General features: G+C 45.4%; 1 protein-coding gene across 2 annotated transcripts in view; it reads right to left on the reverse strand.

The window, feature by feature from the left end:
• ADAM22 (ADAM metallopeptidase domain 22) overlaps positions 1-27,524 on the reverse strand; it is a 1,128,810-nt gene that overhangs the window by 144,136 nt on the left and 957,150 nt on the right. For both annotated transcript variants that reach the window (XM_086941795.1, XM_086941794.1), the window contains exons 22-23: positions 26,942-27,061; positions 7,568-7,736 (exon numbers count right to left, since the gene is read on the reverse strand). In XM_086941795.1, coding sequence (XP_086797921.1) covers positions 7,568-7,736; positions 26,942-27,061 — 289 coding nt within the window. The remainder of the gene's footprint in view (positions 1-7,567; positions 7,737-26,941; positions 27,062-27,524) is intronic.

The raw sequence follows: 27,524 nt of genomic DNA on the forward strand, positions 1-27,524 counted from the left end.
TTCCTACTCCCTTTAATTTAACTTTATATCGAGCATTAACCAGGGCAATTGGAATCCTGCTTAGCAGGAGATTATGTTTTTTTAATAAAGTTAATAATCTGCATATATTCCAAGAACCCTGGCTTAATTCATTTCCCTGCTCTACCTAATACTCCTTCCCAGGAAATCACTGTATTTACAGTGAGAAAAATGGCCCAGATTTAGGAAGCCAATGTCCTTCCATCTCCTAAGACGACTGGAATGAATTTGTAGGCCAAACCCCTACATTCCTCCAATTTAAAAAAGCAAACCCAGACAAGTTTGTTGGTTTAAAAAAGGAATGAAGTTGATCAGAATAGTTACGAACAGTCTTATAACGGGACTTTTTAGGTAGTTTAGATGTCTTTAGAAAAACTGGTATTTGTGTGCCAGACTCATCGATCATTGTTTAAAAAAATATGTGTCCACCTGGTTGTTGGGTTCAAGCGCGTAAGATCTAGTAACGCTACCTCAAAGTAGGTACGGATATTTGGTAAGGCTAGACCCCCTTGATTTGTCTCTAGTTGTAGTATGGGCAGTTAAACCCATGATGCTATTTTATTCCAAATAAATTCCCTAAACATTGGGGCCGATTCCGATTCGGGAAACAAATCCGTACGACGATTCCGTACGATTCGTACAAATCCATCCGAATCGTGTAGTACGATACGTAGGATAGAAATACGTCCGATCCGTGCCAACTGTACGAAATACAAAGCTAAATCCGTACAAATTAGACTCTCACAGTGAACAGTACGATTCATAAACATGCCCTACGACCCACCAAGTACGATCCGGACAGGGTAATGAATACGCGATTCGTACGGAACACGTCGCGTATAGGCAATTCGTACGGAGAACCACACATTCACATATGCACCGTACCCCTAAATGCAAGGGGTGTACGCAAAGGGTGTATGCACCGTACACCTACGGCCGTGGGGGGTACTAACCGTACCCCTATGCGCCGTACACCAACATTCATGGGGTGTACGCACGGGGACATACGCCCGAGGGGTCCGTTTGGTACGAATTTCAAGGCAAAATCTACTTTTACGGATGTTTTAAGCTCCCGTAGGAAAAGAGTTGTACGGAGTGTTGTCGATACGATTTGGCTTGCTGGGTCGGAAAATACAGCTTCGATCCGTACGTACATCACGTACTGCGCGTTCTAAATGCGATTGGTGCGGATCAGTGAGTTGTACGGTCTTCGGTATGATTAGTACGGAGAACTGCTTTGGGTACACATCGTACTAGGTCGTACGTACGGGTACGGTTCTCCATACGAATCGTACGGGAGAAAAGCTCCATACCGAATCAAAACCGGCCCCATTGAGTCAATTTCCTTGAAATATTTAGCATTGATTTTTAAGGGTACATTAACAAACAAAAATATTAAAAGTGGAAAAATTAACATTTTCAAAAGTGCTACATGACTGATCAAAGTCAGTGGTAAAAGGGATCACTTGTCCAATAGGGTTTTAATTTTATTTTGCACAGCTAGGTAGTTCAAGTTAAATAATTGATATATGTGGCTCGAGACATATATACCCAAATATCTAATAGGCTCTTCTTTCAGGGCCTGGGTTCTTAAGATTGTGGGTAAAACGTTGCAGTCCGTATTAAGTACTAAAATCTCCATTTAATTTTTGTTTATTTTATAGTCTCCTATTTGTTCAAATTTACTAAGTTCTAAAGGAGCTTCTACGATCTGTTTATCCGGGCCGAGATACATAATTATATCGTCCGCGAATAATTTTAACTTAGACATCCCTTCGCATGGAGCTTTGATTAGGGGATTTCCGTGGATTCTCACAGCTAGGGTTCCGATTAAAAAAGTAAAAAAATAGGGCTGGCATCGGACAGACACCCTTATCTAGGGCTGCAATTTATGTCCACACTCCCTATTAAGTCTCCATTAACTATCACCCGAGCTAGAGCACCTTGGTAAATATTTTTCAGCATATTTAAGACTTGCACTGGGATGCCGATTTTACCTAAACCAAAAAACTGTTTAGCCCAGTTTCCCAGGCCGAATGCCTTTTCGGCATCGACCATGGTAGTAAAAGTAGGTATTTTATTATTTGTCACATAGTCAAGGGCTTGAATTAAAAACCCTGTATTAGAAGACATGGACCTTCCCGCTACGAACTCGGTTTGATCACAGTGAATTAACTCCTGGGCAATGGGAGTAAAACGTGCCCAAATTTTCATTAATATTTTAAAATCTGCATTAGGAAGACTAATAGGCCTATACGAATTAATGTCTTTGCCATTTTTCCCCTTTTTGACAAAACTAACTAAAATGGATTCCTTAAAACTAGGGAGAAGATAACCGTCCTGTGTGATATTATTAAAAAGGTTTACCAAAAAAGGGGTCAGCTCTCTCCAAAAGGTTTGATAAAATTCAATTGGAAGACCATCAACTCCACAGGCTTTTGCTCCTGAATTAGATTTTATTACATTCACAATTTCTTCTTAAGATATGTCTAGCAATAGCTGTTCCACCATAGGCCCTGGAAGAATGGGGAGCTTTACCCCATCAAAATAGTTGTCAATTTGAGTCGCTCCAACTTCATATGTAGTGGTGTATAACTGAGATTAATGGTCAAAAAAGACTTGAGCTATCTCCTCTTTACCCGTTAAAGACAATCTAGTTTTGGGGTCAATAATTTCCGTGATGGTGGCTGACTCCTGTTTAGTTTTGATACTACCGGCGAGCATCTTGCCAATTATCTGAGTCTCTTCATATACTTGCTGCAGATATGCTCTGGAGCTGGCAATCTCTTCCAAAGTAAAAAAACTCCTTTACTCGTATTTGGCCCTATCTAGCTTTGCTTTGGCGTCCCCCATCCCTGCAGACTGTACATATCTAAATTTAGCCTGCTGAAGTTTCAAAATGTTCTCTTTCCTCAATTTGACTTGAGATGCGGATAGTGCAATCATTTGCCTGCAAAGGGCAGCCTTAAAACCCCCCCAAACTGAGAAAATTTCTGCTGTGTTCTCATTGATCTTGAAAAATTCCACAATCCAATCTTTTGTGTCAGCCACCCATTGCTGGTCCTGCAGGAGGAGTCGATCCACCTGCCACTTGGATCTTGGCCTCCTGCTTACCCCTATTTCTATATTAAGTTTAATTAGAGAATGGTCAGAAAATGGATTGATGTTTATATCAGAGAAAGTACAACCCAGGGTTTGTGATATTAAAAAAAAAATCTATTTGAGAAGCTGTATGGAATTGATTCGAATAGCATGAAAATTCCAATCTTAATGGATTGGCAACGCGCCAGGGATCCATCAAAATATGTTCCTGTCTTAAAACCTCAATCACCTTTTTAGTTTTGGGTTTAAGCTCTTTATATTTTTATTTGAGGTATCTTTCTTTAAGTCCTGAATGAAGTTAAAATCACCTCCCATAATTATTTTGCCAGGGACCCACTTAGTAGCTCACTAATTCTTCATAGGGCAATGGTGTCATCAACAATGGATCCATAGTAGTTGAAAAAAAGCAATATCATGCCATTTAATTTAGCCTCAACCCATATCCATCTCCCTTGGTAATCTCTCTTCACTTGGCCAAACTCCCATGGGAGACCCCTGCAGAAATATATCGCAACTCCGTCCTGCAGAAGCATAAAAGGCATGTGAGTATCATCTTGGGAGGAATATTCTAGGAGAATTAGTTTTTAAATGTGTCTCCTGTAGAAATAGTACTTGGGGTGAAAAGGAACTCTATATTTTTGTTTGTTCAAGATCCCTTTCATCGTAAGCGATAGTATACTGCTCTTACTTGACATTTATGATCCTATATCTATAGCCTTACTAATTACATCAATACTTCGCATACTCCTGACCCTTTTTTCAATCCAAATCCTGCTACTGCTCATTTTACAAATGCTTTCACCCCCCTCTAACCCTCCCCTCTTCCCTAATGTGGTCTGCTCTGATCCAGCAAGCCACATTTTCCCCTTTCTCTTAATGGGGTGCCTTGACCCTGCACCCTCAGTGACTGGCCCCACCCAGACCCACAGGCAGATACATTTTTCCCACAATAAAAAAGCATTACAAAGAAACTCATCTTATCACTGAGATTTCTTTCAGAAAATCTTGGGATTCTTCTACCCGTGTAAACAAGTGAAATTTCCCTTTAACCAGCACCTTGAGTTTAGACTGCTGCGCAATGGATGCCTGGACCACCTGAGCTTTGAATAACAATAACTATTTTACAAATTCTTTCCTCCTTTGTGCCGCCCCCACTGACATATCTGAAAAAATACGACAATTAGATGTCTCATCAATAGGAATTTGTCTCCTTTGAATGGCTTTTATTAGAACATTTTCTTTCATCCTGAAATCAGAGAAATTAACTAGAATTGTCAGCGGATATTTAGAGTTTGGTACGGGGTGGGCTGGAACTCGGTGAGCTCTTGTAAGCGAGAGATCCTCCACCTGGCTGGGGAGCACCTTTTGTCTAATAAAAGTTTCCACCCAACGGAGACTACTAGTCCCTTCGCTCCCCTCAGGGACTCCTACTATCCGAAGATTAGACCTGCTCGAGTAGTTCTCCAAATCCCCTATTTTATACTCCAGGCCGATCTTATCTGCAGTCACCCATAGTGGAGCTCATCTGCTCCTCCAGGTAAGCAATCCTAGATTCTGCTTCGTCGAGCCTGATAGGGAAACCAGCAATTGATGCCTCGATTTTCTCCAACCTTAAATGTATAGTAGCAGTCTCTAGCGCCTGGGATTTTTTCATTTCTCTAATTTCCTCCAGTATTAAATTCAAGAGATCTTTTACTTCCACCTGTTGCACACTGGCACTGGAGGAAGGAACTTCCGACTTCTCAGGGCAGCTTTCCTTACTATGTCTTTTTGGATCCCCACCATTCTCTACTGCCGCTCCCAACATATCTTGATAACTCTGTCCAGACTCTGCATCCTGCTGTCTTGTGGCATTTACCATAGTTAAATCTGATTTGAGTACGGGCTGCTGAGCAGGTATGTGCTCTGTGGCGTCTTGATTTAAGGGTGTGAGCACAGAAACTCCTTCCACTAAATTGGCTCCAGCTAATGGTGTTACTAAAGAAATTGCAGAAGATTTTCCAGAAGGAGACATACCCATTTACTTAGCCACATGGGGTGGAGTGCTTTGCAATCCCTCGAAGAGATTGAGACTTACATCATCTTGGGGGGCTACCGGGGAGTCCGAGCTGGTTAACACTGGGCCCTGGGCTGCAGGAGGCTGGTTGCTTTTTTTTAAAAACAGGGGAAATGTTGCACTCTCGGTTGCTCATTGATCGAACCCCTAGGGATCCCCACACGACTTTTGGCTACTGGGGTGGTATTTTCCTCTTGAGATGGCGATATATCTTGCGAGGGGAGTATCACTGGAGGCAACCCCATATGATCCTCTGTCGAGCTCTCTGACCCAGAGCTTACTTCGGATTGGTTCGCAGACACAGGGGTTTTTACTGCGGAAGAGGCCCCCTTTACTTGAACAGGGAGCTTTCTGACTTTCATTCCAGTGGCTGCCTCTACCCTGTCCACCGTGCTTGCCTGCTTTTGATGTATTCCGATGTTAATCCCAATTCATAAGGCTCTCAAACAGATTCTTCCGCTGACTGCAGAAGATTTGCTGTGTGCCAACGTATTCACCACGTGGTAAACTACTCCTTCAGCAGACTTTTCCACAATACCGTGAATGCCATCCTGACGCTTTTTGCCCAGCTCACTCACTTACAGCTCTCCTCCCCCAAGCACAGCCACAGCCAAAGCAAGAGGTTTCCTGAAATCCTCACTGATACTCTCACTATAATTGCTTCTCAGTGCTTCAAAATGTCAAAAAATGTCAGAATTCTTGCACAAAAAATTAAGCGGCAAAGTTCACCAGCTATCTGCACCAATTATCTCCACTGCGTCCTTCCTCTGCCATCCCAGAAATCCTAGATAGATAGCCACATTCAACCATTTCTTTTAATATCTTTTAGTCTCCTTGCGGTCAGCTGCTGTCATTCAAATGAGTAAACCTTGCCTGCCAAAAATTCTGTATGGCACAGCACAAAGGACTAAGGCCAAGTACTCATTGCCTTGCAGGCTCTTACTCGACCGGGCACTTTAACCGAGGACGCACACTGAGCGATGTCTCACCCTGGTTCAAACCGGTGCCTCAGCTGCTGGAGAAAAAAGCCCTCCTCTGCTTTCCCCTGTGGCGTCTCGCTGCCTCTCAGGGCGCCGTCTTAAATTGCAGCTTTTCTTTTCACGCTGCGGCACAATCTATTCGTGCCTTTCCCCTCATAAAGTCGTTTCAATGAGGATTCTTCCCGGCACTGCCTTAGGGATTCTTCTGCACAGCGTTCCATGTACACCTGCGAACGCCATCACACACACTGCTGAGAGTTCACGCTGTGGGTGGGTGGGGCCTGGATCACCTCGGTTATGGAGAGGCGGGAATCTCCGTAACCATCCTCCACAACCACTTTTAAGTATTCTTACTATGAAGCAGCTTCCTCAAATATCAGTAGTACACAGCAAAGGGAGCTAAATCACAAGAGATGTTCTAATAAGATAAACACACACAACTAATCTGAATGGAGCTCATTTACATAGTTAGTGGTAATTCCAAATTTATTTGGACACAATATCAGCCCTATGTGACCTACATTCACTATGATATTTAATAACTCTTTAGAAATACTCCAGTAATAATATCTTAAATAGTCAGGTGCAAGCTGTAGATAATCATTGTGCAGAACTCTGTCCCCACACTGTCTCTGTTAACTGGTATCCAGTAGAATAGATCCTCACCAGGAAATCTGTATCATATGCCTCCCACATCGGCCATTTTACCCTATAGTGCAGTGTTAGTGGACAGCTGAGCATTTCCCAAATGATCCTTCACTTTTACATTTCAGAGAATAGGAGAGACTTTGTGTTCTGCTGTCCTCTATCACAGATGCATATGCATATGAACAGCCCACAGACTGACATCTTCAAATAGTTTGTACTTATGGAAGGCACATCATTGAAAATGACCACTAACATGTGATTGCTGTTTAAGTGACAGGTCATTATTGAGTAGAGACTAGAAGATTGGTAGCCTAAGGCTGTGAGCATGTAAGCAAACTAGGAACTAACAAGCAAAGACCAAGGTCAATCCTTTCCAGGTTGCATAACTGTTGAGAGTCTGTTATGTGTGACTGATGTGAGGTGTGAAATCCAGGTGTGTCTGGTGGACCAGGCTCTCACTCTCCTCCCCCATATTAATGTATTTTCTCCTACAGAGGAGTTCATGGACTACATAACAAGGGGGCATGACACACGTTGTTCACAGCACATTATTATTCATCGATCCGGTACAGTTGAGGTTCTCCAGTAAGGAAAATGGGTTGCAGCACTTTAAGTCACGTTCCAAGGGTATCCTATCCTGTGGACCTCATTTTAATTGAAAGAGGGAAAAGGATAGGAAGCACTACACTAGTGTCTGATATCCAAATAGTTTAAACATCAAGTAAATGTTAAGGGACACTAAATAGAGGAAAGGAAAACTTACCCCATGCCCTGAGCAAATAGTGGTATCAGTTGTTCCAGGGCAGGTAGAGAAATTAAAGGCATCAAATGAGAGGCATCTGTGTTCCAGGCACATCATGTTTGCGCCACATGGTGTTCCATCTTCAACGTAACCCATATCCGTCTCTTCATCTAGTTTTACATGTCCACCACTATAAAGACAAAAAATTGCCTGGGATTTGTATGATTTATTTGCCAAGTCTGTCTTTGCTCCTGGCATCTACGCAATAAAGAAAAATGAATTATACATCCATATAAAATAGAGGATATTAAGCATTTAGTTAATAAAAAGGGATACACAATGCAATCAAGTATGTATACTTGTTGTGATACACATTTACAAAATCTTTGTATGTATTCCCCCAGCCTTCTTATCCACAACTGTTATTTACATTAGTGCTCTTAATTGAAGAAAATAGATCTATAACATATTTGGAAATCGGGTTTTTGATTGAGGGGTGAAGTACCAACTGCTGGTATCAAGTCGCGTGAGACCGGGGCAAAGAGAAAAGTTAAGGTCAACTGAGATTGAAAATGGTTCACTTACACAAAGTGGATTGGGCCTAATCTAGGCTTACCTTTGGATTTGGAAGAAATTTCAAGGAAACGTTCTTGAGAAGGTAAAGTTCAGCAGGGCAAGGCAGCCGTCGGTGTCCGAGGAGGACATGTCATTGTTGGGGAGCCGCTAGACAGAGTTGCAATGAGGAATTTACGTTCAGACTTTGTCACTTTTTTGGAATGTCGAAACTTTCTGCAGGACTTAGCTGCAGGCTGTAGCCTACAGGGGCTCCACTAGGCCAGATATCGTTGCTTGGAGGTCCAGCTGAACAAGAATTGCTGTGGCGGAGAAGAATGTAGTGGGAGCTACCACAAAGTCAGGCCAATGGGCAAGACTTAAACAAATGATGGATGGAATTCTGAATGAATCATACATTCACCCCCAGTCAAGAGATCTGGGTTAAATCCATTGTTCTTTTGCTCACCATGCCACCCCAGTTTGAACACAGGGTCAAGACTGATTTGCATATGGCTGGCTTGAAACTAGAATGGCCTGGTGGCAAAAAAACGATGGATTTAGGCCCAGATCTCTGTACTGGGGTGAATGTATGACATTGTTCTGCATTCTGTCCATCAAGTGTTGTTTTGGCATTTGTCACCCTGAGTGGGAAGGGTATGTCCAGACGTGGGTCCCATGCTCTCCATGCCACTGGAATCAAGCTATCCTGGCTGAAGAGGGGTGAAAACCCGAAACTGGTCGTAGGATGCTTGTTTCCAGTCCAGGGAGGATCTTGTTTGGTAGTTCAGGCTGGACTGTTGCCATGAGGCACAGGGTCAATACTGATTTGCATATGGCTGGGTTCAAACTGGAACGGCATGGTGAGCAAAGAAACAATGGATTTAGGCCCAGATCTCTGCACTGGGGTGGATGTATGATATTGTTTTGCATTCTGTCCATCAACTGTTGTTTTTCCATTTGTCACCCCGCATGGGAAGGATATCCTCAGACATGGGTCCTGTGCTCTCCAAGCCACTGGAATCAAGCTATCCTGGCTGAAGAGGGGTGAAACCCCGAAACCGGTCCTAGGATGCTTGTTTCCAGTCCAGGGAGGACCTGGCTTGGCAGTTAGGGCTGGACTGTTCCCATGAGGCACAGGGTCAAGACTGATTTACAAATGGCTGGGTTCTAACTGGAACAGCATGGTGAGCAAAAGAACGATGGATTTAGGCCCAGATCTCTGTACTGGGGTGAATGTATGAAATTGTTCTGCATACTGTCCATCAACTATTGTTTTTGCATTTGTCACCCCGAGTGGAAAAGGTATGCCCAGATGTGGGTCCTGTGCTCTCCATGCCACTGGAATCAAGCCATCCTGGCTGAAGAGGGATGAAACCCCAAAACCGGACCTAGGATGCTTGTTTCCAGTCCAGGGAGGACCTGGCTTGGCAGTTCCGGCTGGACTATTCCCATGAGGCAGAGGGTCAAGACTGATTTGTATATGGGTGGTTCAAACTGGAACGGCATGGTGAGCAAAAAAATGATGGATTTAGGCCCAGATCTCAGTACTGGGGTGAATGTATGACATTGTTCTGCATTCTGTACATCAACTGTTGTTTTTGCATTTGTCACCCCGAGTGGAAAGGGTATGCCCAGATGTGGGTCCTGTGCTCTCCATGCCACTGGAATCAAGCTATCCTGGCTGAAGAGGGATGAAACCCCAAAACCGGTACTAGGATGCTTGTTTCCAGTCCAGGGAGGACCTGGCTTGGCATTTCGGGCTGACTTGTTCCCATGAGGCACTGAGTCAAGACTGATTTGCATATGGCTGGGTTCAAACTGGAACGGCATGGTGAGCAGAAAAACAATGGATTTAGGCCCAGATCTCTGTACTGGGGTGAATGTATGACATTGTTCTCAATTCTCTTCCATCAACTGTTGTTTTTGCATTTGTCACCCCGCGTGGGAAGGATATGCCCAGACGTGGGTCCCGTGCTCTTCAAGCCACTGGAATCAAGCTATCCTGGCTGAAGAGGGCTGAAACCCCGAAACTGGGGCTGGACTGTTCCCAAGAGGCAAAGGGTCAAGACTGGTTTGCATATGGCTGGGTTCAAACTAGATCAGCATGGTGAGCAAAAAAACAATGGATTTAGGCCCAGATCTCTGTACTGGGCTGAATGTATGACAGTGTTCTGCATTCTGTTCATCAACTGTTGTTTTTGCATTTGTCCCCCCGAGTGGGAAGGGTATGCCCAGACATGGGTCCCGAGCTCTCCATGCCACTGGAATCAAGCTATCCCAGCTGAAGAGGGGTGAACCCCTAAAACCGGTACTAGGATACTTGTTTTCAGTCCAGGGAGGACCTGGCTTGGCAGTTCAGGTTGGACTGTTCCCATGAGGCACAGGGTTAAGACTGATTCGCATATGGCTGGGTTCAAACTGGAACAGCATGGTGAGTACAAAAACGATGGATTTAGGCCCAGATCTCTGTATTGGGCTGAATGTATGACATTGTTCTGCATTCTGTTCATCAACTGTTGTTTTTGCATTTGTCACCCCGAGTGGGAAGGGTATGCCCAGACATGTGTCTCGTGCTCTTCATGCCACTGGAATCAAGCTATACCGACTGAAGAGGGGTGAAACCTTGAAACCGGTACTAGGATGCTTGTTTCCAGTCCATGGAGGACCTGGCTTGGCAGTTCGTTCTGGACTGTTCCCATGAGGCACAGGGTCAAGACTGATTTGCATATGGCTGGGTTCTAACTGGAACAGCATGGTGAGCAAAAAAACGATGGATTTAGGCCCAGATCTCAGTACTGGGGTGAATGTATAACATTGTTCTGCATTCTGTCCATCAACTGTTGTTTTTGCATTTGTCACCCCGAGTGGGAAGGGTATGCCCAGATGTGGGTCCTGTGCTCTCCATGCCACTGGAATCAAGCTATCCTGGCTGAAGAGGGATGAAACCCCAAAACCGGTTCTAGGATGCTTGTTTCCAGTCCAGGGAGGACCTGGCTTGGCATTTCGGGCTGACTTGTTCCCATGAGGCACTGAGTCAAGACTGATTTGCATATGGCTGGGTTCAAACTGGAACGGCATGGTGAGCAGAAAAACAATGGATTTAGGCCCAGATCTCTGTACTGGGGTGAATGTATGACAGTGTTCTGCATTCTGTTCATCAACTGTTGTTTTTGCATTTGTCCCCCCGAGTGGGAAGGGTATGCCCAGACATGTGTCTCGTGCTCTTCATGCCACTGGAATCAAGCTATACCGACTGAAGAGGGGTCAAACCTTGAAACCGGTACTAGGATACTTGTTTCCAGTCCATGGAGGACCTGGCTTGGCAGTTCGTTCTGGACTGTTCCCATGAGGCACAGGGTCAAGACTGATTTGCATTTGGCTGGGTTCAAACTGGAACAGCATGGTGAGCAAAAGAACGATGGATTTAGGCCCAGATCTCTGTACTAGGGTGAATGTATGACATTGTTCTGCATTCTGTCCATCAACTGTTGTTTTTGCATTTGTCACCTCAAGTGGGATCCGTATGCCCAGATGTGGGTCCCGTACTCTCCATGCCACTGGAATCAAGCTATCCTGGCTGAAGTGGGGTGAAACCCGGAAACCGGTCCTAGAGTGCTTGTTTCCAATCCAGGGATGACCTGGCTTGGCAGTTCGGGCTGAACTGTTCTCATGAGTCACAGGGTCAAGACTGATTTGCATATGGCTGGGTTCAAACTGGAACGGCATGATGAGAAAAAAACGATGGATTTAGGCCCAGATCTCTGTACTGGGGTGAATGTATGACATTGTTCTCTATTCTGTCCATCAACTGTTGTTTTTGCAATGGGCAAGGGAGGTTGCAGTCTGGTGGTAGTACAGGAGGTGTCGGAAGAGGCCGACACGGCCACTTGCAGAAGGGAACATGCTCTCGGGCACCAGCTGGGCACAGCTGGGATCATGGTGCTGAGAGGATCCCTTGATGTCGTGGAGACCTTCCGGCTCGTAGGCTTTTCTTTTGGCAGTGTCACATCCACACAAGTGTCGGTCCTCTACCACTATGGTTAGGGAGTTCTTTGTAGCAGTGAGTTGTGTCAACACCAGTGTCGGTCCTCAATGTGGTGGTACTTGTATCGGCAGATGCCGGGGACTAGAGCCTCTAGTCTGAAGGGAGATTCTTGGTGTTTTGGTGAAGGTTGCAGGGCCTCCAGTGTTTCTTGGAGATCAGGGAGGGTGTCATAAAGACAGCAAATCCAGTGGTCGAGCTGGTTGCAGGTGGCAGAGTTTTTGCTGAGATTTGACTGCCGTGGTTCAGTTCCTGGTCCAGCAGAGGTCCTGGTCCATCTTCTTCTTTGGTCATCTGAATAGGTAAGGTTCAGGGATGCCCCTAAATACTAGATTTAGGGGCATCACAGGGGTGTGCATGTCAGGACCAATGGGTTTCTTCCTAGGGATGTTTACACTCCCTAGTATGACATCCTACAGTGGGAGGGGGGTATAATCATTTTCCTAATTGGCTGAGTCCGTTCATCTTCAAGGTGGAGGGGACTGAAATAAGGGCTTCACCTCACCTCCCCCACCTGAGGGATGGGGTTGGCAAAGGTGGACACACCACCCTTCCTGGCTAGGTTTTCCCAGCGGTCATCACACCCAAGTGGGAGCCAGTTGCTGATATCAACAAAATGTTTGGGGTAACTAACAAAGGTGACAAGCCTTTGAAGGTCCCTTTTCATGGACCCTGCCCATCCTAGGGGAGGAGGCATGACACCAGGATGTGCTTTCTTTCCAGAGAGCAGAGGTCTCTCTACCCAGGGTCCAGAAACATATCTGGTGGTGGCAAATGGGTTCCCAGCACACACTTTAGTCAGGTTGGCATCAGTTGAAGGCACAACGTTAGGGGGTAACCATGCAAAAAGAGACACTTTCCTACACAACCCTCCCCCAAACGAAAGAGGATGAGACTAACCTTTCCTCAGAGAATCTTCATTGGCTAAGTGGGGGGCACTTTGCAGCGACGAGGAGACCACACCAGCCGTGAGGGGAACGGCCGCACCGGGGGGAGTCCACAACGCCGTGAGGGGAACGGCAGGCAGGACTACAGCCCCCAGGTGCCCCGGCGGCGCACACCTGACACCACCAACAGCCCGCCCAGAGGCGCTTGAAAACGAAGGAGCGCCGAGCGCTCAGGGGGGCATTTTTGCAGACTTTGCAGCGACGAGGAGACCACACCAGCCGTGAGGGGAACGGCCGCACCGGGGGGAGTCCACAACGCCGTGAGGGGAACGGCAGGCAGGACTACAGCCCCCAGGTGCCCCGGCGGCGCACACCTGACACCACCAACAGCCCGCCCAGAGGCGCTTGAAAACGAAGGAGCGCCGAGCGCTCAGGGGGGCATTTTTGCAGACTTTGCAGCGACGAGGAGACCACACCAGCCGTGAGGGGAACGGCCGCACCGGGGGGAGTCCACAACGCCGTGAGGGGAACGGCAGGCAGGACTACAGCCCCCAGGTGCCCTGGCGGCGCACACCTGACGCCATCAACAGCGCGCCCGGAGGCGCTTGAAAACGAAGGAGCGCCGAGCGCTCAGGGGGGCATTTTTGCTGACTTTGCAGCGACGAGGAGACCACACCAGCCATGAGGAGAAAGGCCGCACCGGGGGGAGTCCACAACGCCGTGAGGGGAACGGCAGGCAGGACTACAGCCCCCAGGTGCCCCGGCGGCGCACACCTGACGCCACCAACAGCGCGCCCGGAGGCGCTTGAAAACGAAGGAGCGCCGAGCGCTCAGGGGGGCATTTTTGCTGACTTTGCAGCGACGAGGAGACCACACCAGCCGTGAGGGGAACGGCCGCACCGGGGGGAGTCCACAACGCCGTGAGGGGAACGGCAGGCAGGACTACAGCCCCCAGGTGCCCCGGCGGCGCACACCTGACGCCACCAACAGCGCGCCCGGAGGCGCTTGAAAATGAAGGAACGCCTCCCGCAGTCGCGGGACGCGCGCGGGATGCGCCGGACGAAGCCCGGACAAAGGGCGGGCCGTCTGTGGCCGTCCGGGGTCGGCAGGGGACGGGACGGGCCACCCCACTGACATCTATCAGCGCTATGGGCAAAAGAAAAAAGGTATGTGCTTCTGATGACATTGGGACAAAAGCTAAACACCCTAGGAAATCAGAGTCCATAATTTCCTATCTAACATCTGCTGTGGGGGTCCTTTCAAAAGAGATTACTAATGCCGAAAAAGAACTGGGTAATAATCCCACAGAACAAACTGACCCCATACAAAGTTTACCAATAGGCAATGACCGACCGATCCCTCTAGAGCCAAATGTGGTTATCGTGAACCGGGGCCCACTTCCTGCCCAGATAATCCCACCCACTACTCAGGATACTCCCTCAGAGTCTGTACCCATACCGGAGGTGGCTACACACAAGCCTCCACCAAAATTTAGACGGAAAAGTACCGTAACGATGGGCAGAAGAAAGCCAACAAAGACTAAGTCAGTGGGAATAGAACCTGCCCTTAAGGACTTAATTGGACACATGGTGGAAGACCTATTTATTTCACATTTGGAACCAGCCCTGGTGTCTATAGCAAAGGATATTGTTGATACCTTAAATTTATGTGTGTCTGGGCTTTTGAAAAAATGTGAAAAAATTGATGAAATGCATAAAAACAGGGGCAAAACGGGGGGGGGGGGGCTACTGAGCCAACAGTATCCTGTGACAGCCAGACAATTGCTGATACCCAGAGAACAAGTGATGGCGAAAGGGAACTGCAAATGCAGTCAGGGATGTCTCAAGGGAAGGATGTGGAGGGGGACCCCCTACACGGTCCAATTACGGGAGTTAGGCAGTCACAAGCCATGAGTAAGGGTCAACAAAACTGGCGGGGGCGCAATCTGGAATTACCCCCGGAGGCTGCACCACTGGTAGCTGTTTTCACAGGGGTACCTCCCATCAGAGGTGGCATCGTTGAAACCACTGCCGAACTGATGACTAAAGCTAGGCAATGGTGCAATCAGTATAGCTCGGGTGGTGAGGAAGTTGCCCGTGCACTCACGGCGGCAAGGAGGGTGCAGTGGGTTGGACATCGACCAAAAAGCATCCCCGGAGATTGTGTAGTGGTTAATTTTAGTAACATAAATACCGCTCACAAGCTATTTTGGGATGGTTCTAGTATAAGCAATAAGGGAATCCGACCTCTCCCATTAGGGTTCTTTTATCCCCCAGCCGGGACGCATAATAGCAGTCAACAAATGAACAAACCATATACACGACACACCCCACGTCCCATTCACATTCCTACAACATCCTATCAGATAAGGATGCGCAACCAGGGAGGCTTAACAAATGTACACCCAAGGGGTGGAGGTATCATTGCTTCTGAAAGACCAACAGCAACACTCACACAATTAGTAGTACCTAATCAAACACTGTCGACCACCCCACTAGGATCACTAGTCTTACCTTTACAACCAGATCCCTATCCACTTCTGCCTCATAGGGATGAGATTGAGCTATACAACCCTTTCGTTCCCCTATCGCAAATGGACCAAAATGATTGACTGGGAGGAGAAATAGGGGACCTCGAAAATGGGACCACTGTGGCAGCTGATGTAACTAAAATAACACATTACCAGGTTGACACATGTAAAATGATTAGCTGGAATGTCGCAGGTATAAGCAAAATGCACAGATCCAATTTGGCAGGTATAAGCAAAATGCACAGATCCAATTTGGCTAACATTTTTGAAACAGTATGATATCTTGGCATTTCAAGAAACTTGGGATGTAGATTCAGGCTTTATATTAGACGGCTACCATGGTTTTTCAATCCCGGCTGTACAGGGTTCAGCAGGGAGACCCAAGGGGGGTTTACTGTTCCTGATCTCCCTAGATCTGACAGGTACATTTAAAAATCTTAATGGGGAATCTGAAAACCTTCTTATAATTGACTGGTTGAAAGATGATCAACATTACCTTTTGATAAACTTATTTAATGCCATAGGACACTCTCCGCAAGAGGATCATTTTAATGTCTTAGATAGCTTTTTGTCAGCATACAAGTCTAAAAACTCTTTTGATTTCGAGATAATTTTTATGGGAGATTTTAATTTACACCCCTGTCAATGGGATTGTTATGGTGAGGACATAATGGGCCTAACAAACAGGAGACTTCCCCATTTCGAACACACCAAGATGGGGGGGCGTTTTAGAGGATCTACTATCCAAGCTAAATCTAATCGAACCTGATAAGGAAGAGGGAGGAGATCAGGTTCCCACCTTCACGGGACGAGGTGTGGAGTCTGTGATCGACTACATTTTCGTTTCCCCGGGCATTAAGGCAAAAATTTGGTCGTATAAGGTTGTTGTTTCAACTTTTAGCAGCCATAACCTACTTGCACTAGAAGTCAAACTTAGATGTAAGGGCGTCACCACAGACTTAGGTAGGGCTGTTCTAATGCCCCTGTCTACAAAAGATCAAGGGAGACGTATTAAGTGGGAGGCGGTAGTCCCAGAAGCCTTTTTTGAGAACCTATCAACCCAAGTGGAGCCCGACCTTGGGATTTGCCTGGACGAGAACGCTGAGGGGTCAGATATCCTATCCTCCTTTGCAGTAATCTGCAATCAAATATCTGAAAATCTACGGAAGGAGAGTAGGTCCTATAACAGCAAGGCATATAGATGATTTGATTCATACTGCTCTAAAGCTCATGGGGCTCTCTTAAAAGCCCTTAAATGCACCCCAAGGGAGAGGATTCTTGTCTCATCCCTCCGCATGGACTATAAACAGGCAATATATATACGGAAATGTAATTAAATTAAAGAAGAGGCATGGGATAATTTGCAATCAATAGATGTATTGAAAGATGGTAGGAAGTTTTGGGCCACCATAAATCAATCTTATTTCTCGGATATGGTTAACCCAGACACAGATTGTGTGATTCCTGATGATGCCTGGTTAAATCATTTTAAGAACATCTACAGTGACAGGGATCACCGGGAACCACACCTTAGTGATTCTATCCCGAGACCTCAAACACAGCGAGTGAAGTTTAGAACAGCGGAGGTAGAAAAGGCTATACGTGACACTCTGAAACATAAGGCCCCAGGCCCAGATGGGGTGCCTGCTGATCTTTATATTTTATATCCCACTTTTTGGGCAAAAATCTTAACCAATGTTTTTAATGCGGCATCTACTACAGGCTTCCCCCCCCTCTTGGGCTTCATCAGTATTAGTTCCCATATTCAAAAAAGGGAGGAGAGAGGACTCCACCTGTTATAGACCAATCTCCCTCTTGGACTCAGTGGTTAAGATCATGGGCAGAGTCATTATGCAGAGATTGGGGGATTGGTTGACTGACAGGGGGGTGGTCTCGAATCTACAGTATGGATTCAGACAACACAGAAGCACCATGGACCAATGCTTCAACCTATACCTTTTGATTAACAAATACACTGTTGCAAAGGAGGGTTTTTTATATCTTGGGTTCATGGACCTTTCGTCAGCTTTTGACTTGGTGAATCACTCCAAATTGTGGAACATACTGTTGGAATTGGGCATTGAAGCATCTCTAGTTTATTTTTTAAGTGATCTTCACCAGAACCTTACAGCAGCCGTCAGGGTCACTCAGGGGGGAAGGTGTACCAGCCCTTTTAACTCTAAGCGGGGCGTCAGTCAAGGCTGCATCCTGGCACCCCTGTTATTCACTATATATATCAATGGCCTGGAAAAATCTTTGAATGGGGCTGGGGCAGACATTCCGCGTGCATGGGGAGTACACATACCGGTTCTCCTGTACGCGGACGATGCCGTTTTAATTGCTCGGACGGGGGTGGGCCTCCAGAGGCTGCTGGATAATTTCGGCAACTTTATGGAGTCACTAGACCTAAAAGTTATTAGCAGCAAATCACATGTAATGATTGCGGGACGTAAAAGCAAGACTAGTAAAGTACCCACTTTCAGATGCCTTGGCAATCATCTAACAAGGGTACCTGCTTTTAATTATTTAGGTGTCCTTTTTGATGAACGAGGAAACTGGCTTCCCCAAGAAAAAATGAAAAGCAACGCTGTCTTAAGATCCACATCAGCCCTCCTTAAATTTGCTAAAAAACTGGGAGCAAGGCCCATGGAAGCAATGCTAAAAATATATAAATCCAAATGCTGCGCTATTGCATCCTATGGGGCATCTATTTGGGGTTATGCCTCTGTCAACAAAATCAAGCTCGTGGAAAACAGATTCCTTGAATCCCTGCTATCTGTTCCACAATCTACCCCAACTTTCTCCATACATTCAGAACTAGGCTTAGGTTACATTACAGATCACCTAAAGACTGCACCCCTAACATGTTGGGCATCAACGTGGCTCAACGAGGAAATCACATTAAACCATTTGATCCTAAAAGATTGCCTGAAACTGGAAAATGCAGAGGGAATCCCCTGGCTGGCATACGTTAGAGCGGCGTGTGCCAGACTGGGTAGACCCAAACTTTACACGGCTCCTGAGAGCATTAAGAAGGAGGATATGGCTTGGATCAAACAAAGCTTTAGATCATTGTTGGAGTGTGACAGAGAGGAAGAGGAGCTAAAAAAAAAGGGTGTAAGAAGTAATTATCTTCTACAGTCATCTCCCTCACTTGAACCCTACCTAAGGATTGTCATAAAACCTTTCCACCGCTTCTTGCTGACAAGACTTAGGTTTAATTTAATACATTTTTCTTTGGGTTCCTTTGAGCATTGGGCCGAACCGGAAGATTCTGCTCCATGCTCTTGCGATAACTTTTCACCCCAAGACACACTCCATCTAATAATGTTTTGTGAAAAGTACTCTGTGCCCCGCAAAAAAAATTCTACTGCCCATATTGAGGAAAGCCGGCTTCTTGCAAGTGAGACCAGCTGTCTTGTATTTGCAGCTACTGGATAGCGTACACACTATTTTCAGTGTAGCTAGCTTCCTGGTGGCAGCAGTCAGGATTAATAAAAGTTGTGGGAACATCTGTCCACTTCAAGATGCAGGAGGGTGACATTGGGGGTAGTCATTTATTGTTATCAAGTATATAATTAGACGTGATATAAGAGCTTATTTTTGACAAAATTATTACTTTTAACTAAGTATGTATACTTGAATCTTGTATATCATCATACTTGCATCAAATATTTTGGGGACTGTAAAATTTGCCCTTTGCACTTTTGGCACTTTTTGCACTTTCAAATTCGCTATTTCCACACGTTTGTACATAGTATGCTCAGGTATGAACTGTATCTGTCTTGCATGTGTCTTTAATAGCTGTTATTAGTAGTATTTGCATTTATACAAAATTTGTTATTTGCACTTCAAAATTCTCAATTTGCACATATTATGCACAAGTCATGAATTGTATATACCATTGCATATGTCTTCGATAGTTGCAAAAACTAGTATCCCCATCCCCTTTGTATATAGCTTTTTAAAAAAACAAAAAAACTTTTTAACTTGTATGTATGTTGTTGTTGATGCTGCTTTTGTGATTTTAATTAATCAAAATAAAGACTTTTGACTGACTGACTGACTGACTGGCTAAGTGGAAGAACCTGGAAAGGCCATCTGCATTGGCATGGGCAGTCCCAGGTCTATGTACCACTGTGAAGTCCATTCCCTGTAGGGAGATGGACCACCTCAACAGTTTGGGATTTCTGCCTTTCATTTGCACTTGCCATCGGAGAGGTCGGTGGTCAGTTTGTATTAGGAATTGAGTACCAAAGAGCAGGGCCAGACTGGGAACCAAAACCGGCCCTGGCAAAGTGCTCGGCCGCCCTCCCGGGGGTTGGGGGTGTCGCCGAGCTCTTTGCCGGGGCCGGTTTTTGGCCGATTTTGTTACAGGGCCGATTTTGCAGCTATGCTGCAAAAACGGCCCTGTAACAAAAACGGCCCCCAGAGGCCCAAAACCGGCCCCCACCCTTGCAGCGCACCGGGGGATTGCCCGGTGCCCGCATCGGCCAGTCCGGGCCTGCCAAAGAGGTATGGTCTCAGCTTCTTCGGGGACCAAACCACAGTAAAGGCCTCCCTCTGAATGTTACTCCAACGCTGCTCCCTGGGGAGTAATCTTCTGCTTACAAAAGCAACATGCTGGTCTTGGCCATTATCATTGATCAGGTATGGGACTGCTCCTATCCCTGGCTCAGAGGCATCAGTCTGCACAATGAACTGCTTGGAGGAGTCAGAAGTTTTGAGAATTGGTGCTGAGTACATTGCCTTTTTCATGGTATCAAAAGCATTTTGACAACTAACTGTCCAGTTCACTTTCTTGGGCATTTATATTTTAGGTAAGTTCTGTGAGGGGTGTCACAATGGATCCAGACCCTTTCACAACCCTTCTGTAGTACCCAGTCAAGCAAAGGAATGCCCTGACTTGGGTCTGGGCTGTGGGAGCCTCCCAGACCAGAATTGTTTAGATCTTTTTATGCTATAATGGTGATGCACTTTGCCTAAGTATACACAGTTCCCTGCCCTGTCTGGCACTGGGAGGCATTAATAGTTAGGCCTGCAGATGGCAGGGCCTGTAAACCCATCCCCAGGTGGATAAGGTGATTTTATCAGGTGGAGGTAAAGACAGCAAAATCATTGAAATATGCTGCACTAAAGGTCTCCAAGCCAGCAAGGACTTGATTAACCAACCTTTGGAAGGTGGCAGGGGCATTCTTTAAACCACAGGGCACAGCAGTAAACCGATAAACCCATCCCCTTTCACCGCCCATCTGACTGCTCACTTCAATCGTACCATGTCTTGGGGTCCATCCAGTCACTAAATCTCCCTTGTTGAGCATGCCCCTTTGTTGTTAATGGTGTGGGTGGTTCACCGACGCTCTGCGAGACAAAGAGGGCGATCCCCTCGAGGCATTGCCTTAAATAGCTACACTAGCACGATTCGGTTTCGTTTCACCCTTAACAGATCCTATAACCTGGACGTCACTAGCCAGCCCCCTCCTCACACGAGCCTCCCATAGGGATGTTTGGTCCCTTGGCGCAACTAAGGGCGCCCCTCCTCTAGGCCCGGGGGGGGCACCTGCTCATTCTTGACAACTTGGTGCAAACATTTGCCGGGCTGATGATCTCATACCCTTGAGGCCTGTTAGATCAACAGTCCTGCAAAACCATAACCTTTAGGGATAATCTGCACCCCTGATGACATGGATGCAAAGTTAGTTGTGCTTGAGGCTCCCAACGTGCAGTGCCAGGGACTACATGTTAATCAGGAAATGAGTTGCCATGTCACCCAACCATGTTATGAGTTGGCAAAAGGTGAGTTAGAGGCTGCAGGCCAGAAGCAGAGAACTTTAATCTGCACAGTAAATCATCACAAGTTTTGAAGCAACACTGTGCATACTTAAGGGGAAACAACCGTTACAAATCATGCGTTACAATGCAAGCCATTACCCTGCATTACCCTGCATGTCGTTACAACGCAAATGGCTTGTTGCAGGGGGTAGAAGGTGTTGGATTTAACGACAGCACCTTCCATACTGTTGCACACACTGGAGTTGGTATAGTAAATTATACTATTCCAACTTCAAGCATACCCCCAACAGCAAGGTGGGGTAAAGATTTGCGTTGTAATGGCATGCGGGGTAATGGCATGTGTTGTAACATCATACACCTATACTTGAGATGTTGGCTTTCTGTGTTGCACTGAGCAAGAGATACCATAGGAGAGAGTGACTGCTATAGACACCGAGTGATGGTTGCTCTGCGATTACGGAGATCAGCAAAGCAGATTAGCTTTCAACTATTCAATATATTCAAAATCAGTACACGTTGATCCATGAGTAGGTAAAGAAAAAAGTGCATTAGAAAAAAACATGTTAATAATACCTACCTGTGCTGGCCTGCATAAACTTATCTTTGGCATGCTCACCCATAAACATGCACAAGGACCGAATTTAGATGTCCTGTGTCACTCATGCTCTACTAATGCATATGTATGAGGATGTTGGTTACCTGAAATACTGGTGTTTGCAGGCAGGGGTAGTGGCTTTCCATCAAGATGAACCCTTAAATCACCTTCACTGACAAGATGTTTGCATCTGGATAAACAACGTGGCTAATTTGTTTGCTGTACAGAAAGGCTTGAATGTGGTTATCAATTTTAGTTTTGGCATTAGGAAGACCTTTCGATGTTACTAAAATTATGCGCACAACATCCTTACTTATAGGGGCTTTTTGCCTGCCCTCTTCACCCATTGGGTCACTCACATTTTGCTTCCACTAACTACATAATGCTGTTTGGGTCAAATTCAGTGATTGAATTCAGCCCTTTCACAAAAATCACATCCACACACCATGTAGTTCGTTTTAGTGCCAAGTACTATTAGGGCAATTTTGCTTTGCGTTGAAACAGTGTTTTTTCAGATTGATGGGGGGCTGGGCAGCTTCCTAAACAGTAAAGAATTGCGAACACCATGAGAAGATAATCCCCAAAAAGCAGCTATTGCAAGACCTATTGTTTCTGCCAATGGTTGTTCCTAGTGCACTTCATAATAAATGAGGTGCAGTGTAGCATTCATTAGGGAACATTTTTCATGCACATTGACCCTGAACTGTATGTGACTGCTCCTTACTTGAAGTGAAGACACTTGTCTGTTTTAGCTCCACTGGAATAGACGCCTAGGTCTGTGAGCAATTCATGTCAACATAGGGGCTACTTAAATAATTTCAAAGCTGTTTATTTTTCGGAAAAAGTCTGCCTGCCCCCTGAGATACACCATGAAGCCATGCTGACTCCAGCAAGAGAAAGCTGAAGGTGCGCACTGCCACGCTCCAGACATATCTCCTTAAGTGTTTCTTTTTATGTGGAGTTTTATATAGCGCAAACTAGACCTGGAGGTATCAGAGCGCTGTACATGAGCACCAGTTATTTTACAGACGGACGCATTCATTTTTGCTAGCCACGGGGAGATTACGTTATTTGCCTAGAATCACAGAATATGGAGCGTCCCAGCTGAGACTCAAACCCGGTTCCCCAGCTTCGAGGTCGACAGCCCTGGCCGTTAGGCCATATTTTCTCCCCTTAAACATGCACCGGTGCGAGTAGCCGTCACATTTGTTGGCCCAACACAGAGACTCAACAAGGCAAGGTAGGCTCTAACAGAAAGAGCGTGCTTGGTGACAGCCCATCTCTTCTGTTAGCAAAGAACAATGTGTGCAGGACTAGGGTCGCCCTTTATTTAATGTTCAGAGTAAATAATGGCATGGACTTGAGGTACATTGAATATTTAAAGGCGTTATTTTATTACACCTTTTATGGATGGGTCTGCACACCTCTCTGCAGAGGCAAAGAGATGAACAGGATACAACACGTAAAGCATGACGTGCATGATGATGCTTCCTTTTCGTATTAGTTTAACGAGGGCTGCGTGTAATACATTTTTATCCCATTCATACCTCTGACGCTACAAAGAGGAATGCTAGTGGAGCTATAAAAGTAATCAAAAGAGACAAGTGTAGCACACAAGGCAGATATCGACAACAAGTAAGAATACACAACAGGAATAATCGCATAAATCCCAGACCAATAATTACATAATTCCCAGAAAATTGAATCAAGGAGAGTAGTACAATAAATGTGTAGCAGTCCACGTAAGGGGGTACACAATGCGGAAAAGAAGAGCATAGATCCAATATCGACATCAAGTAGGAATACACAACAGGAATACTGGTATGTTTCGCAGACAAGTGGATCAAGAAGAGTAATACGATAAACAGGAATATAACGGGCTACGAAGGGGCACACACAATGCGGTAAAGAAGAGCAGCATCACATGAAGGTACAATGGTTGTAGAAACAATGATTTCAAGCAAGTGATCCTAGCCCAAGTTAAGGTAAAAATGTGTTCTGGCTACCAGTTTGAAAGCAGTCGTTGAAGAAATTCTGCGCATTTCCGGTGGAAGAGGGTTCCATATCCTTGGGGAAGTGCCGGAGAAGGCTCAGAGACCGGTTCTATTTTTGCTAAGGATGGGTGGTTTCAGGAGGAGGTCTGATAGCACTTCTTGAGGCTATCCCACCACAGGATGATTCAAGCTTTTGCGCTAGGTACCTGGGAGTTTTGAAATGCAGGGCTTTGTGCGCCAGAACAGCAATCTTTAACTGAATTCGAGCTTCGTAGGGCAACGAGTTAAGAGATTTTAGGATTGGGGATATGTGCTCATTTCGTTTGGTACCTGTGACCATTCTGGCCGCCGCATTCAGTGATGCCCTTAGGGAAGCCAGGGTGTATTTGGGAAGGCCACATAGCGTAGCGCTGCCGTAGTCCAGTGCTTGTCCAACCTGCTTGAAGTCGTTTAGTGGAAGGAATGGCTTGATGTTTCTGAGTGTCCTCATCACATGATTAGCTCCCTTACACACTTCCCTGATGAGGAGTTTCTCATTAGTTCTGGTCTAGTTTGGTCTAACCTGGGAGTTGAATAAACAAATAAAAGCCTCAAATACAATTACCACCTATGTTTTTACTCACTAGTCTGTTCTTTTACCTGGAAAATAAAGTCAGACAAAAATGTTCCAGCAGGAGTCCGATAAGGTGAGAAGAAGTTTGTCAATTAACATCACTAAATAGTCACAAAAAACAGGTATTACCTGGGTGTAGTTCGCGAAGTAGAGCTACATGAAGTGCACTTTGCACTACGCGAGCTATGCGTGGCACTATGCGAACTGCGTAGTACCCTGTTCGCGATGATTGCACAGTGCCGGGTGCTAGTCCACACTGTGCAATCTTGAAAACAGCATCTTGCACAGTGCAAGCTGTCTTTTACTGCCGCTCGAGTCGATTATTACTCGAGCTGCAGCTTTCTCAACGGGGACTGGTAGTTTCTCATCACGAGGGGTTGCGAGCATACGTGACCACTCGCAATGAGAAACCTGACCTCCCGGCATTAAGAATCTCGCCGGGAGGTTTATTTTCCACGCTCGCGATCGGCAACTTGATGTTGCTGATCGCTGTTAGCGATTCCCAATGGGGTTGCAAATAGAGAGGCTCATGAATATTACTGAACTTCTCGAAATTTGCAATCCCATTGGGAATGGCAGGCCCTCCCAGGTATGGTGGCCTGCTGGGCTCAGCAGACCACCATGTCTGGGACAGCTTTTACATAAAGCAGTTTTTTTTTAATGCTGCTCGTATCCTTAAAGTAAAACAGGATGCATAAAAAAAACGAAAATTAAAGGGCTGGAACTGGCCCCTTTGACCACTACCTGCCCTTTAAAAATATTTTTGGAGTCAGTCACAAAGTCTTTCAAATAGCGACTGTATTACCACCCTCTTGAAGAGGATGGTAATTTGCGAGTGTTCTGCGACCACAATTGCGGTCACAACACATTTGTACATTGATTGCGGACGCAATTAGGAAGGGAACGCCCCTTTTCTAATTGCGACTTGCAATTCCTAAATAGCGAGTCGCAAATGAATTGCGACTCGTTATTTAGGAATTGTACACGGCCCAGACTGAAATTGCATGTGCAAAAGGATCGAAACCCTGTTTGCGCATGCAGTTCCAGGTCGTACATCTGGCTCTTGATCTCCCTGTGCCTAACAAAAATGAATGGGTCCTTGTGTTCAACTGGTGCTCATGTAAAGCGCTCTGATACCCGATACCTTGGGTCAAGTTGGTGCTATATAAAACTCCAAGAAAAAAAAATAGACAAGAACACAGGTATACAGAATTCATATAAATGTTTCCCTTTTCATATTATAGTTCTAATGATTTTGTGGCCACTTAACATTGTTTTTTAGGTCTGTCAGCAAGGAGCACCACGGTGCATCCTTCAATATTTATAATCATTTTACAATGTGTAGAGATATGCACAGTTTTACCACTAAAAGGGATCCTTCTGGTCCCAGGGGGCAGACTATAAAGAACTAGTTTACCTGACCCAGTTGGGAAGCTCAGTTACAATGCACATGCTCTATTATTTGTGTCCCTTTTCAGAGGCATAACAAGGGTGCATTTGCCCCAAAGCAAACAAGGATAATGTGTCCTCTAGCCCTTGGTTTGCCAGTAAAAAGAACTATAATTTGGGTGCGGTTGACTCCAGGCACCCAGTGCCACTGCACCTGCTGCACTTTTGATGGATATGTCCCTCTACCTTTTATTCACATTGTTTTTGTGCAGTGTCTGATCCACGGACATGAGGGCAAACTACAGCGTCAGTGTGATACAGAGATGTTTGATTAATATGTGCCTATGTCAATTACACTTATATTCACTCTTATGCGCATTGCCTATCCCTAACCCATATATGTTAGTCTGTCGCAATTACTGAAAGTAATATACTTAGCTTTACCTATAAATCGAAGTTAGAAGCTAGACTGGATAGAACGCGTTTCTGAACAGTACAAATCTACAAAAAGTACTTGTTTAAAACAGTTAATTAATATAGCATTATACTGCACCGCTGACAGCAAAAATGGTTGCTAAAGGCCCTGCTCCCTAGTTATAGACATGAGCTGCAGATGAGGGCTTATAATGAGGGAAAGTGCTTCTAACACCAGTTATAGCTCGGGCAGAAGAGCTAAATTGCTATTGGAACAGTCAACCCACTTATAGTATAATGTTTTATAATAACCCTGAAGAAGCAGAAAGACAAGCAATGGAATGTTGGAGCAGAAGGTACCAGACATTATTGGCCCTGAAATACGCCACTGTCTTCCATGCAGATCTCAACATTCAAAAGTTGCAATAAAAAGTGCATTTACAAAATAATATCAAATTCATAATTTAAACTAGTGCTGACCATCGTTACCGATGTATTATCTGAACTCATGCAAGGACTACATTCAGTGTGGGAGGCCGCCCTTGTAGATGTTTATAATAAAGAGTTACAGCCATTACAGTACCTGCAGTTTAAAGTTTTACCCTGCTGTAAAACTGAAGATGTTGTGATTTCTCCATCAAGTTCTCCAAGTCGAGGCACATTTGAGATGTTTGAGCACAAAAGGTAACCACACAGTACATCTCTGCAATAAAACAAAACAGCTATTACAAAAAAACACAGAGGATTTCATAAAATGTCCTAATTGTTGTACACAGAATTATACAACACAGTGCAATCTGTACAGCAAATAGCAAGCAAGTTTGTCACTGCAGCATGTTTTATATTGTGAGAAAGTCGTCCTTTTTGACATGATCACCCCCATTTCTTGACTGATACTGGCAGTAGCTGACTCTGATTATGCCCTGGGTTCTGCTAACCAGGGCCAGAGCTCTGTGTAAAAGGTATAAGGTAATTAGGTGTAATTACAATTGATTTGACAACCTACCTGTAAGACCCTAGTATATGGTTGGGCATGTAAGTCTATAGTCCAGGTAGATTTAATGCACTTAAGTGTGCACTCCTGTGTTGCTTGCTGACATTGTATGAGCCAGCCCTTCTTTGCAAGCTGCTTTTAAAATAAAATGATGTCCAAATTCGATTTTGGA

The sequence above is a fragment of the Lissotriton vulgaris genome, chromosome 10 (genome assembly GCF_964263255.1).
Source record: "Lissotriton vulgaris chromosome 10, aLisVul1.2, whole genome shotgun sequence".
NCBI lineage: Eukaryota > Metazoa > Chordata > Amphibia > Caudata > Salamandridae > Lissotriton > Lissotriton vulgaris.